The following is a 13866-nucleotide window of genomic DNA, read 5'->3' on the forward strand; positions in this document are numbered from 1 at the left end:
TCCTGGTGTTGAGTACTTCCTTCAGCACCCCTACGATGGTGCCCAGGGTGGAATTGATGGATCTGAGTTCCTCCCTTAAGCCCAAATACTGTTCCGCCCGCAGGCGATAGGTCTCCTGAAACTTGGCCAGTACTGTTGCCATCGTCTCCTGGGAGTGGTGGTAGGCTCCCATGATGTTGGAGAGGGCCTCTTGGAGAGTGTGTTCCCTTGACCTGTCCTCCCCCTGTCGCACAACAGCCCTCCCAGTTCCCCTGTTTCCCTGGGCCTCTGTCCCCTGAACCGTGTGCCCACTACCACTGCCCCCAGGTCCCTGTTGTTGTTGGGGTGGTGGGTTAGCCTGGGTTCCCTGTAGTAGTGGACACACTGCTGATTGACGTGTCCTGGGGATAGAGGTATGGGCCCACTGGGTGGGTGCTGTGCTGGTGTTTCCAGAGGGGGGAATTTCTGTGATGGCCTGTGACTGTGTGAGGGGAACCGACTGCCCCGAGGTCCCCGATGGGCCAGGCTGGTCATCTAGATCCAGTTGGACAGAGCTGCTGTCATCACTGTGGGCCTCTTCTGTTGGTGTTGTGGACATGTGTGGACCCTCCTGTCCGGTGACATTGGGTAGGGGTCCTACAGGGGTATAAAAAGAAGTTTATTACATATGTGTGCGCTATGGTGTGCAATAGGTGGGTGACCGTGTACCCCAGTGCTTGCATTCCTGTGTGGGACCTTGTGTGATGGAGGTTTGTATGGGTATGTGCAGTGGCCATGCTTTGGTGATGGGTGTCCATGCTTTGTTGTTGCATGCAGGGCTTGGTGTTTGGATGTGTGGTTTGTGATGTTGGGACATTTGTGAGGAGTTGGAGTGATGGGGGTGAGGGTATGTGATAGCATGCAAGTAGGGTGGGGGATGTAATAGTTAAGATTTGACTTACCAGAGTCCATTCCTCCATCTACTCCTGCGAGGCCCTCAGGATGCAGTATAGCCAAGACCTGCTCCTCCCATGTTGTTAGTTGTCGGGGAGGAGGTGGAAGTCCACCGACAGTCCGCTGAACCGCAAGGTGGTGTCTTGAGACCACGGAACGCACTTTCCCCTGCAGGTCGTTCCACCTCTTCCTGATGTCATCCCTATTTCTTGGGTGCTGTCCCACTGTGTTGACCCTGTCCACTATTCTGCGCCATAGCTCCATCTTCCTTGCTATGGAGGTGTGCTGCACCTGTGATCCGAATAGCTGTGGCTCTAACCGGACGATTTCCTCCACCATGACCCTGATCTCCTCCTCAGAGAACCTGGGGTGCCTTTGCCGTGCCATGGGATGGTGTGGGTGATGTGTGGGGTGGTGTGTGTAGTGATAAGTGTGGTGATATTTAGTGGTGTGTTGTGTGAGGTGCGTGGAAGTTCTTTGGGTGAAGGTATTGTGTGCCTATGGATGCCTGGTAGTTGTTTGTGGTGTCTCTCTCTGGCCTTCTCTCTGTAATTCTGGTCGTAGGGTTTTGTGGGTGATGTGGGTGTGTGTTTTATATTGTAATGGGTGTGTGGGAGTGGTGTGCGTATGTGTATCAGGTGTGTGTATTTCGATTTGTCCAATGTGGCTGTGTTTTGTAAGAGTGTGTGTATTTTGAGCACGGCGGTGTCTACCGCCAATGGAATACCGGAGTTGAAAGACCGCAGCATGGATTCGTGGGTCATGATAGTGTGGGCGTATTTCTGTTGGCGTGATGGTGGAGGATTTGTTTTCGCCAGTTTATCACTGACTTTTGGTGTGGTGCACTTGTGTGGGTGTCTGAATTTTGGCGGATTCCGAGCTGCGGGTCATAATAGCTGTGGCGGATTTCCGTGGCCGCGGCGGTGTGTTGGCGGTCTTCTGCACGGCGGTAAGTGGCTTTTACTGCCAGTGTTGTAATGAGGGCCTATGTCTCTTAGGCTCTCTTGAAAAGATCTCATATGAAGCTTCAAATTCATGATGATAAGCATGTGTTTCATGGAGCCCTAAATCGAGCATATTTAGCTGGCTGTTTGTTGAGGACTTACCCAAAACTGAAGACATTTTAGCTGTGAAAAAATAGCTGGTTCGTCAAGGAATGTGCCCTAGTGAGCCTTGTGTTTGTGGCTGTACCTAAATCTTTGAACAGTGGTGCTTAACCTGTGATCTGAGGACCTCTGGGGGTGCGCGAGGCTGACCTATCGGGTTTGCAAATACTTTACAAAATTAAATAATATTAAAATTATAAAATCAAGAAAGTATATGCAAATGAAAAAGCAAAATTGAAAAGGTGATAACCTTTTCTAGAATTGATTGTGAATTAAACTAAATATTTCAATATTTGAGCATTTGTTTGAAATATATATGTTTTTCTATTTTTGTGTACTATTTTGAGGTGCAAATCATAGAAACTGCTTAGTCTGGGGTTCCCCAGGTTCTATTAATTACTTAGTGGGAATCCTTGGATTCCAGTAATGAGTCAGTGGGGGCTCCACCCATTTTCTCTACTGTCCTGTGTGCTTTTGTGGACACAATTTTGTGAATCAAGCTCATTGGTTTTCCTCCTTGTTTAAGAGGATGAGTTTTAGATTTTTTAGATCGGGGTTGACGTTGGACTAGGATAGAAGAAAGAGGTGCAGTTAAAAATTATTTTCCCAATGTTAGAAAATGTTCACAATGTATATTTGAATGGGCCCGTGCCACAGTGGGACCAATTTATGCAATGGAATTTGCTTTCTTTTGATGAAAAGGGACTATAAATGATACCTGATTGTACTGTTGTGGCCATGCTCGATTCACAAAGCTGAGGTACAATGTTGAACATTTACTCTTATTGATAACACCTGCACTTGGAGAAAACTTGTGATTTTCAAACAACCCTAGTAGTACTCACAAAATTCACACCAGTCATAAATTTCCTGGAGCACTCGTTTATGTGTGTGGTATTTTCACATGGTGAAATCTTTGCATCTATAAATGTGATATATTTTACCCTGAAGAAACCTTTTTCCTCACCAACCCTCCCCCTCAAATATAAATTTAGAAGCTTACAGGGATTCACCTTTTATAAAGTTAAACCCAAAAAGAAATACTACTAAAGGCCTGATTACAAGTTTGGCAGTCTCAAGACTGCCAGACTCGTGATGGCGGTCAGACCACCGTGGCTGTGGCGGTCTGGCTGCCACATTACGACCCTGGTGGTCAGACTACCTGGGGAGCGCCATCTGCGACAGGATCTCTGATCCCGATGAGCTGACAGTGGTTTTGGTTGTGATCAGCCAAGTCAGCGCCGCCTTGGTGATTACAACCATGTTCTCCGCTAGAAAAGGTTGTCAGAGAACGAGTGCTGAGGGTCGAGGGGAGCCCCAGCTTTGCCCACTACATTTTTGTGGAAAGTGCAGGGGCCACCTCCCCTTCACTGATCGAATGCGCACTGTCTGCTCAGCAGGCAGCTCGCATTAGAGGGTGCTAGTCAGCTCCCCCTGTGCGATGACATTGGACTCGGCTACATGTGAAGCCAAGTACAATGTGCTACACGGGTTCCACTGATCAGCGGAGCTGAGACCAATACCTTTGCGCTTTTCACGCCAGTCTAACTGGTGGGAATGTCATAATACAATGTTCCCGCTGGTCAGCCCGGTGGGACCATCGTAATACAACTGGGGGTGAGGCCACCAGGTTGATAGTGGTCTCATTCTCGCAAGTTTGACCAAACTTGTAGTCCAGCCCTAGGTTGTTTTTTTTAAATTCCATTGTATATAAGGGTTTAATGTGTTCTATTACTCTAATAAAAAACTTATTTGATAAATTAATTAAAATCCCTAACATTTCATCTAAAATATAAATATGGTTACCCAAGATGGACAGCACCACCAGGCTGTTAAGATGTTATATTAATAATGTATCCACAAATGAACTGTTTGGGGTCCATGAAACTATGTCACACTTTTTCATCTACTATGATGGTGAATACCATAATAAAAGGTTTACATATCTGTCTTACTGTATCTCCTTGCAGGGCAGTGTTGGCACTGGGGTGCAGATTCTTGGTGTATCTCATGCTGGCATTAAGCTTCTGAAGCTGATAAAAAGCAATAGCTCGTCCCCTGAGCAGCTGAGGGTGCTCCGAAGCTACAGGTATGTATGAATAGGTTTACTTTACTCAGCTTCACTTGGTGATAACTGGAATCTAACCGAGCCTTAGAGAGAAGGATGGAGTAGCATGTTGACAACCACATACAGTTAGACTCATGGTCTCCAAGCACATCATTCATATTGACCATAAGAATACAGCCTCATTTAGAGTATGCTTTTTCAGCCTAAAAGTAGTGAACAGGCTATTTCTGTACCTACAATTTCCTCTCATTTGGAAAGGATGGGCTATCTGCTGTCATGCAATGCCGTAGAAAGGTGCAGAGCAAGAGGCAAATGTTTGGGGCTGATATGATGTTTGGGTAGAGTCCATATTTTCCACTCTGTTCTTACTTCCATCCCGGTTTAGGAAAGAACCCTGCAGGTTCGCCTTCATTTTCTGCCACAGTGCTTCTTTTAAAATCTACACCCAAAATATTGACTTTCCACCTTTAGAATAAAAAGGCATTGGGAAAGCCAATTGGTCTTAACATTCTGTAGCTGATGTTCTGCAGAATCAACCAAAATGAAAAAGGAGCAATGAGAGTGTCATTTAGTATGCATACATGTGACATATGAGCTGGCATACATCATTGGGCATGTCCACACCTACAAAATAACACAGGCGTCATTTATTTACTGATCCATGATGGCAAATGGCACTTGGTAAATAAATAAGAAAAGTAATTTAACTTGCAGGAAAGCGCTTTTATAAGGTGCCACCACCCAGCAGCAAAAGGCAACTTCAAGACCTTCCAAAACAAAATTAAAATAGAAAAATAATTAAAGGACCACAGAGTTTGGGGAGGAGCAAACAAGGATAAGTGGGAGAGAGGGAGGACGCATCTGGGAGTGGGCAGGGTGCAAGTGTGCAATGGCGGTGCTTGTGGCTGGACACAGGGGAGGAACAAAATATTAAAACAGAAAACTTTAACATAAATATCTACCCTAAAACAGTCTTGAAAATATACTAAACATATTTTGTAAAACATTCAATTTTATACTAAAGAAATTAAATTAAAGTGTATTATATAATGTTAACGAAATGTATAAAAGATAAAAAAATAGCTATTTTGGACTGCTTTTATTGGTAATAGATATTATCTAGATGGCAAGATTTATTTTATCTTATTATTCTGTTAAATGGAATAAGGATACAATGGAATACAATACAAAGCTAGGGATAGAGCGCGCAGCTGCCACCTATTACGCATCCCGGTAATCTGAAAAAGTGTGGACGTGAGGATATTAAATAAGAAATATTTTTATTTATATAAAAATAAATATTGAAATGTGTCATATTGGAAAAACATAAATGTAGCAAACCGCATTCAACAATGGAGTGAGTTTTACTAGTCTAACTCCAGTAACACAAACGCAGTGAATGGTGCATATATTATGAGTGAGAGGAGGGTAGATTGACTAAACCAACTCAAGTGCCATAATTACTGGAGAAAGTGCATATATTTGGGTGGTGGGATTCACAACTCTAACTCCAGTCCCATATGCATTGGAGATGGTACATATATTTGGGGAAAGGGGTGGCAGATTGTCCATTCTAATTCCAGTTGCTCAGACACTGAGGAAATTGCAATTATTTCGCGAGGAGGGTTTACTGTTTGAATTCCAGTACCAAAAACATTGTGGAAACAAAACATTTTGGTGAAAGCAGGGTAAATAGCCTGCAGCTGCAGAGCGGCAGCCAAGCCACAGCAAACAGCCATGTCCCTGGGGTGGGTACCCCAGTACATAGCAGGAGCCGGCCCTGGGGGTGGCGGACCCCAGAGTCATCTTTGGCTCCAAGAGGGGGGGCGCGCGGCCCCCCTCCAACAAGGACATAGCTCCGGGGGGAGGGAGGCCCCGGAGTTAGGGGGTCTGGAACGAACCCCCTTTACAGTATTGATTATGTGCCCCGTGGGGTGGTGGTCCCTGCCCCTCAAAATGCAGCCTAGCCCCAGGGTGGTGGTCCGTGTGGCAGCGGTAGGGGGCGGGGCATCCCCGCATATACAAGTCATAGCCCTGGGGAGGTGGTGGTCCCCAGGGCAGCAGGGAGGCACAAGGCCTCCCGTATATGAATCATTCGCCCCAGGGAGGTGGTGATCCCGGGGGAAGCAGGAGGGGGCTGGGTGGCCCCACACATATTAAATCACAGCACTGGGGAGGTGGCGGTCCCCAAGGGAGCGGGAGGCGTCTAGAAGCCCCCCGCTTCTTTACACATTAGCCTCCGGGTCTTGGCCCATCCGGGGGCATGATAGCAAGGAAGCGCCAGAGACTGTGGTTCAGGTTTTTTTTTATTTATTTTACGGCAGATCAGGGGATCCACTAGGACTCTGCTCATAAAATAAAAACAAATGCTTTTTATCCCTGGGGTGTCACTTTGGGACCCCACCACCAGAGCCAAGGGGTCAGGGTGTTCGTAGCCTGGCCTCTTTTCTTTTTATGTTTTTACCTTTTTTGTGGCTTAGCTTCAGCCGAGTCCCAAGATGGCTGACAACACTTCAACGACTTCTGTTGCTGAAGTGTTATCAGCCAATCAGATCTCTGCACAAGATCAGGAGGGGTCGCGAACCCTTTGTGTCCCTAGATATATAAATTTGTTTTCTCCTTCATTTCTGACAAGGTCGCTTTCTGGATCAGGACCTACCATTTTGCCAAATTTGGTGTAATTCCGTCCAGTAGTTTTTGTGCTATTGCTGTTCAAACTCCCTATGGAAAAATGAATTGGGAAAATGTGTTTTGGGACTCCCCCTTTTTTTTCGGCCCCCCTGGAAGGATCACCCTGAAACTTTCACGGCAGCAGCTGACAGGACCGGCAAATATTTTGGGAAAGTTTTGTGAAGATTCGCCAGCCGGCGCCAAAGATATAGGCAAGTAAAATAACGCTTTTTGTATAGAAAGTAGATCCTAACTATAACTACCTAGTGGTGACCGTCACCAGGTAGTATATATATAAATAAATATGTGCGTGTTTGTGTGTGTTAACTTTAATAGTGATTTCTCATTTAAAAACACAATACTGCCCAGTATTTGTTTCAGTTAACTTCACTGATAATAATGAAATACCCAAAAAGTCCACCCACATAATACATAACCCTTTTTTGTAAAACACATGAATTAATGAAGTTATTCTGATTTATTAAATAAAAAAAATCTTTGCAAGAATAATGTGATGTAATAATGTAAAATTATTCATTTGCTATTGATAAATATTTTAAATAGAATGCTACCCATACAATCCCCAGTATATCACAGCAATCTGATACAAAATATAAACATAAAATAATTTATAACATAACAATGGTTAAATATATAGGGAAAACCATAGTAATTAAAATATTATCCTACTTAGCCTAATAATAATTTATGATGAATTAACATAGTTTTATAATACAACCCATACCACCCAATTTCACAAATAAATGAAACAACATAAAAAATGTAAAAACATTATATCATAAAACAATCATTAAACATATATTTGTATATCAAATCAAGGAATAAAAATCTAAAAAAATATATTAAAATTATTTTATACACCATGATTTTATAGTAAACAGTATTTTATACATCAGTGTTACTGTTATTGTCAAGACGATGCAAGCATCTTATGACTCCCTTATTGTCTGCACAATTCAAGCTAGTGGAAATCTCTGTCTTACATGGAAGAGCATTTGGGCCTCATCACTTGAATACTTGCCTTTCAGGTACATTGGCTTGTAGTCAGGAGCGGCCCGTCCTTTGGGGCGGAGGAGCCACTCCCCCCCAACTTTTGCCCCTCATGAAGAGTGCTGGTCAGGCTAAACAAGGGTCAGCCTGACAGACACTCTTCATGTTCAGGTTAGGCAACCAGGAGCAAGATATGTGCGATTTGCGCAGACTCCTGGCTGCCTGAGTTGAACTTTGCTGGGCTGAAGCGGTTACAGCTCCTGTGGGCGTGACCTCCTCGACTCAGCAAATGTGCCTTGAGGCCCTCCCCCAGGTGACTAGGGAAGCGTCACCCATTGATTTCGACCTGGGAGCTTCAGGTTTAAGCCCTTAAGCACCCAGGGCGAGTGTCAATCAGTGACACCTCGTCACAGAGTGGAGTGGGATCAGCAGTCTCACTGACCCCATCCCACTCTGTGACGAAGTTGGGACTGCTGCCTTCCCTCATTGGCTGACCTAAGATCTGCCTGCGAGGAAAGGCAGCAGTCCCAACCCTCCTAGGACCTCTGAGGCTGAAGGTAAGTGTGTGTGTCTTTGTGATCTTTTTAAATGAATGTTTGGTGTGTGCATATATGTTTGAATGTTGATGAGTGTTGTTAATGGATGTGCGCGCGTGCCTGTGTGTGTGAAAGAATAAGTGAGTGTGCTTCCCACTCGCCTCCCTCCATCCTAAAACTGCTGGCCGCCACTGCTAGCAGTGTTTGCTGTGATTTCTCTTCAAAACATTCTTCTGTGCCATCAAACATCTAGGCTTGTGTTCTGTACAGAGCAAGTTGTGTGCCACCGCCAGTGCTTAATTTGTAAATAAAAACGTGCTGGTGCTAAAGCCCTCCTCTTAAACATGTGGCTGCTGCAATTAAATGTGCAAACATGGAATACTGAGGCAGCGTGATCCTGAAGCCATTTAGGGCCTCTTCAATCCATTTAACGCCACTCCCTACCTCTGCAGCTCACTCTTGCAGCTTTCTGCTTTCTCCAATTGTGACACTTTTTGTTTTCCTATACCTCTATCTTCCCCATATGTGTCTTTTGCTGCCAGGAAAAGCTTGAGGCAGAAAAATAAGTGCCAGCCTTCAAAAATAAGTGCTGATGTTCCGCACCGAAAACAACAAGCACAAATGAAGTACTTGCCACCACCCTGTCTTAAAACCAGGGCCAGCTACTCTTCATCATACTGTCTCATTGTGACTTTGGCCCTCTGATGAACGTTGGCTCATTCATTCAAACCTTCCTTCAATCTCCTTCGACTTTTGTTTTCCCGGAGTTGAACGTGTAGACAATACCCAAACTAAAATGTCAACATGTTCCAAATTGGTAAGCTCCCTGAATTTTCTGAAGCTCAAAATGTAGTTGTGCTGCCGGATACAAAATACTGGTTTGTCCATACAGCCACCCTTGTGGAAAGTACAAATTACTTTTTACCAGTAGTTTGATTTAGACCCAGTTGCCAAGATGAGGGTTCTGAACATCTAAGGGACCACTTTGAAAAGAATTGCAAAGCTGGTTACAGTTGAATATTGGATTTTATATAGGTGTGTCATGGTGTCTGTTATTTGTATTTGCTATTTTCAATTACCAAGAAGAATGACCTTTGCCCACTGTATGTGTACGTATGTGTATGTGTGTGTGTGTGTGTATATACAAATATATATATATGTGTACATATATATCTATCTATATATATGTACATATATATATATATATATATATATATATATATATATATATATATATATACACACATATATATCTATCTATATCTTTATATATATATATATATATATATATATATATATATATATATATATATATATATATATATATATATATATATATATGGTTAAGTTGCCATTGTTTTATTGGCTTATATAGCTCACTGTGCAGCAAATATCATCAACAAAAAAGATGTTCCACGGTCCAGATATGGCGTTTGTGCATTGGAAAGCTGTTTTGAAGTCTAAACATAGACATAAATTGAGAGAAGTTGGCTGTTAGGACTGTGGCTAGCATCTGTCTCACCTGGTGCCTTCAATACAGAGAGAAAAAAGAAGGGAAGAGAGCGTTACAGGGCCTACATGCAAAAACATTTTGCATTATATAAAGTAATGCTCTTTTACTTCCATGCCTTAATTGATCCTAAAGCAAACTAACACAAATGATGGACGAAATACGGAACCAATCAAATATTCCCCCCCAGTCATAGATCTGGGTTTAATCCATCAATTCTTTTGCTTATCATGTTTGGACCCAGTCATATGCAAATCAGTCTTGACCCTGTTGTCCATAGGAACAACCCAGCCAAAACTGCCAAGCAAGGTCCTCCCTGGACAGGAAACAAGCATCCTGGGACTGGTTTCAGGCTATCACCCTGTATCAGCCAGGGTAGCTTGAATCCAGTTACATAGCAAGCATGGGGCCCACATCTGGGCATACCCAGCGCACTTAGGGCCACAAAAGTAAATAAACGCACATGATGGATGGAATGCAGAACCAATAAAACATTCACCCCAGTCACAGGACTGGGCTTAATCTATCAATTGTTTTGCCCACCACACTCAATCAATCAATCAATCAATATATTTATAAAGTGCTCTACTTACCCGTGAGGGTTTCAAGGCGCTGGGGGGGGGGGTGCTGGTACTGCTCGAAGAGCCAGGTCTTGAGGTGTCTTCTGAAGGTGAGCAGGTCCTGGATCTGTCTTAGGTCTGACGGGAGGGTGTTCCAGGTCTTGGCGGCGAGGTAAGAAAAAGATCTGCCGCCGGAGGATCTGCGCTAGATGCGGGGGTGGAGGCGAGTGTGAGGTTGGCGTAGAGGAGTTGTCGGGTGGGGGTGTAGAAGCTGAGTTTGCTGTTCAGGTAGGATGGTCCAGTGTTGTGAAGTGCTTTGTGTGCGTGGGTGAGGAGCTTCAAGGTGATCCTCTTGTCGACAGGGAGCCAGTGTAGGTCTCTTAGGTAGGGAGTGATGTGGCTGTGGCGAGGGATGTTGAAGATGAGTCGGGCGGAGGCGTTTTGGATGCTTTGAAGGCGTTGCAGGTGTATGGACTGGATGCCTGCGTAGAGTGCATTGCCATAGTCGAGCCTGCTGCTGACGAGGGCCTGAGTTACTGTTTTCCTTGTTTCGGTTAGGATCCATTTGTAGATTCTGCAGAGCATGCGGAGAGTGTTGTAACAGGAAGAGGAGATGGCGTTGACTTGTTTTGACATGCAGAGGGATGAGTCGAGGATGAAACCGAGGTTTCGTGTGTGGTCGGTTGGCATCGGTGGTGTGCCCAGCGAGGCTGGCCACCACGAGTCATCCCAATCGGAGGGGGTGGGCCCAAGGATGAGCACCTCTGTTTTGTCCGAGTTCATTTTCAGTCGGCTGCTTCTCATCCAGTCGGCGACGGCCTTCAAGCCCTCGTGGAGGTTGGTTTTGGCGGTGTGTGGGTCCTTGGTGAGGGAGAGGATGAGTTGGGTGTCATCGGCGTAGGAGATGATGTTGAGGTTGTGTTGATGGGCCACTTGTGCGAGGGGGACCATGTAGATGTTGAACAGCGTCGGGCTGAGGGATGAGCCCTGGGGTACGCCGCAGATGATGTTGGTGGCTTTGGATTGGAACGGGGGGAGGCGTACTCTCTGGGTTCTTCCGGAGAGGAAGGATGTGGTCCAATTGAGGGCCTGGTCTTGGATCCCTGCTTCATGGAGTCGGATTTTCAGAGTGTGGTGGCAGACAGTGTCGAAAGCTGCCGACAGGTCTAGGAGGATGAGGGCTGATGTTTCTCCATTGTCGAGATGGCTTCTGATGTCGTCTGTGGCGGTGAGGAGGGCAGTCTCGGTGCTGTGGTTTCATCTGAAGCCGGACTGGGAGGGGTCGAGGATGTTGTTGTCTTAGAGGTACCGGGTGAGTTGTGTGTTGACGATTTTCTCAATGACCTTCGCCGGGAATGGGAGCAGGGAGATGGGCAGGAAGTTCTTCAGGTCTTTGGGGTCTGCCTTTGGTTTTTTGAGCAGAGCGTTGATTTCGGCGTGTTTCCAGCTTTCCAGGAATCTCGCTGTTTCGAAGGAGATGTTGATGACCTTCCGTAGGTGCAGTGCGATGGCTGCGTCTGCTTTGTTGAAAATGTGGTGTGGGCAGGGGTCTGATGGTGATCCGGAGTGGATGGAATTCATGGTCCTGCCAGTTTTGGCGTCGTTGATGCTGGTCCAGGAGGTCAGGCGGTTGGAGCGGGTGGAGTTCGTGGAGGGCGGGGTAGGTGTGTCCGCAGTGTGAGGAGTGTTGAAGCTGTCATGGATGTCTGCAATCTTTTGGTGGAAGGTGGTGGCTAGGGCGTCGCATAGTTCTTGGGAGGGGGTGATGTCGTTGACGGTGGCGCTGGGGGTGGAGAGCTCCTTTACGAAGTTGAAGAGTTCTTTGCAGTTGTGAGCATTGTTTTCTAGGCGTGTTTTGAAGGAGGATCTTTTTGCTAGTCTGATGAATTGGTGATGGCTGCGTGTGGCGTCCTTGAGGGCTGTGTGGTTGTTGGGTGTGCGTTCGAGGAGCCATTTTTGCTTGAGTTTACCGCAGTTGCGTTTGGAGGCTTGGGGGTCGTTGGTGAACCAGGTGGCTTTTTTGTTGATTTGGTTGTTGGAGGGTATCTTGAGTGGTGCGAGGCGGTTGGCGCAGTTCCAAAGCTTGAGGTTGTGGGCAGCGATGTCAGGGTCGGTGGGGTTGGTGGGTGGTTTCTGGGCTAGGGCGTTGGTTAGTTGGTCTTCTGTGACTTTGCCCCAGCGTCTGCGGGGTGTTTGCTCGGCAGGGTGGTGTTGAGTTTGTTTCTTGAAGGTGAAATAGATGCAGTGGTGGTCGGTCCAGTAGAGTTTGGTGGTGTGGTTGAAGGTGACGTGGTCGCTTGCGGAGAAGATGGGGTCTAGGGTGTGACCGGCTGTGTGGGTGGGTGCGTTGACGAGCTGTCTGAAGCCGAGGTTGCCGAGGTTGTCGATCAGGGTGGTGGAGTTGATGTCGTTATTGTTTTCAAGGTGATAGTTCAGGTCCCCGAGGAGGATGTAGTCCGTGGAGGCGAGTGCGTGCGTGCTGGCAAGATCGGCGATGGCGCTGCTGAACGGTGTCCTTGGTCCAGGAGGTCTATGGATGAGCGTTCCTCTGAGGGTGGTGTTGGGGTCGGTGTGGATTTGAAAGTGCAGGAGTTCGGCGGAGCTGAGGGAGTCGTCCAGGTGGGTTTTGACTTTGAGGGTGGCCTTGTGGATGATGGCTATGCCTCCTCCGGTTCTGTTGGTGCGGTCTCTGCGGGAGATCTCGTACCCATCTGGAATGGCTAAGGCGATGTCAGGTGCTGAGGAGTCGTTCCCCCAGGTTTCGGTTAGGAAGGCTACGTCCGGGGAGGTGGAGTTGAGCAGGTCCCACAGCTCGATGGCGTGCTTGCGTGCGGAGCAGGTGTTGAGGAGTATGCAGCGGAGGTAGTTGGTCTTAGTCCTGGGAGGTATGTGGGCTCTAACGCAGGTGAAGCTGCAGTTGTGGCAGGTGAAAGGCCTGTGGGTGCTCTTCAGAGTGGCCAAGAAGCAGGTGGTGTCTCGCCCGGTGTTGAGTGCGCGGAGGGTGTCGGCGTCTTATCGGAGGCTGGAGATGTGGCTGTTGTGGGGTCCAGGGGTTCTGGCGCTGGGCGCGGTCCAGGCACGGACAGGCGCAGACGGGCTGGCCTCTGGCGCGCCTCCAGCGCACCAGCGGCGCCCCGCTGCGCGTGACCGTCATTAAGAAGGGAGGGGAGAGGGAGGAGCAGCTGGGAGGCGGGAGGTGCGGGCGAATTGGGGCGCGGGGGCAGGGGGAGTGGGAAAAAGAAGCGGGAACGGCACAAAAGGAAAAAAGTGAAAGAGGGCAAAAAAGGCCCAAAAGTGCGAGAAAGTTAGAAAAAGTATGAAAGTGGCAAAGAGCAGAAAGGCAGAAAAAGGCAAAAAAGTGGCAAAGAGTAGAAAGCCGAGAAAGGTAATAAAAAGCAGAGAAGAGACTGTCAGAGCAAGAGGAGACAGACCAGAAGAAACACTCTAGCGGATCGGGGTCAGGAGGGCCTCGATCCCTAGAAGCAGCGAGGGT

The 13866-nt window shown here is 46.8% G+C and overlaps 1 protein-coding gene across 1 annotated transcript in view; it reads left to right on the plus strand.

Moving 5' to 3' along the window:
- MYO15A (myosin XVA) overlaps positions 1-13866 on the plus strand; it is a 761224-nt gene that overhangs the window by 547188 nt on the left and 200170 nt on the right. Inside the window, exon 50 of the mRNA XM_069212299.1 lies at positions 3989-4107. Coding sequence (XP_069068400.1) covers positions 3989-4107 — 119 coding nt within the window. The remainder of the gene's footprint in view (positions 1-3988; positions 4108-13866) is intronic.

The sequence above is a fragment of the Pleurodeles waltl genome, chromosome 10 (genome assembly GCF_031143425.1).
Source record: "Pleurodeles waltl isolate 20211129_DDA chromosome 10, aPleWal1.hap1.20221129, whole genome shotgun sequence".
NCBI lineage: Eukaryota > Metazoa > Chordata > Amphibia > Caudata > Salamandridae > Pleurodeles > Pleurodeles waltl.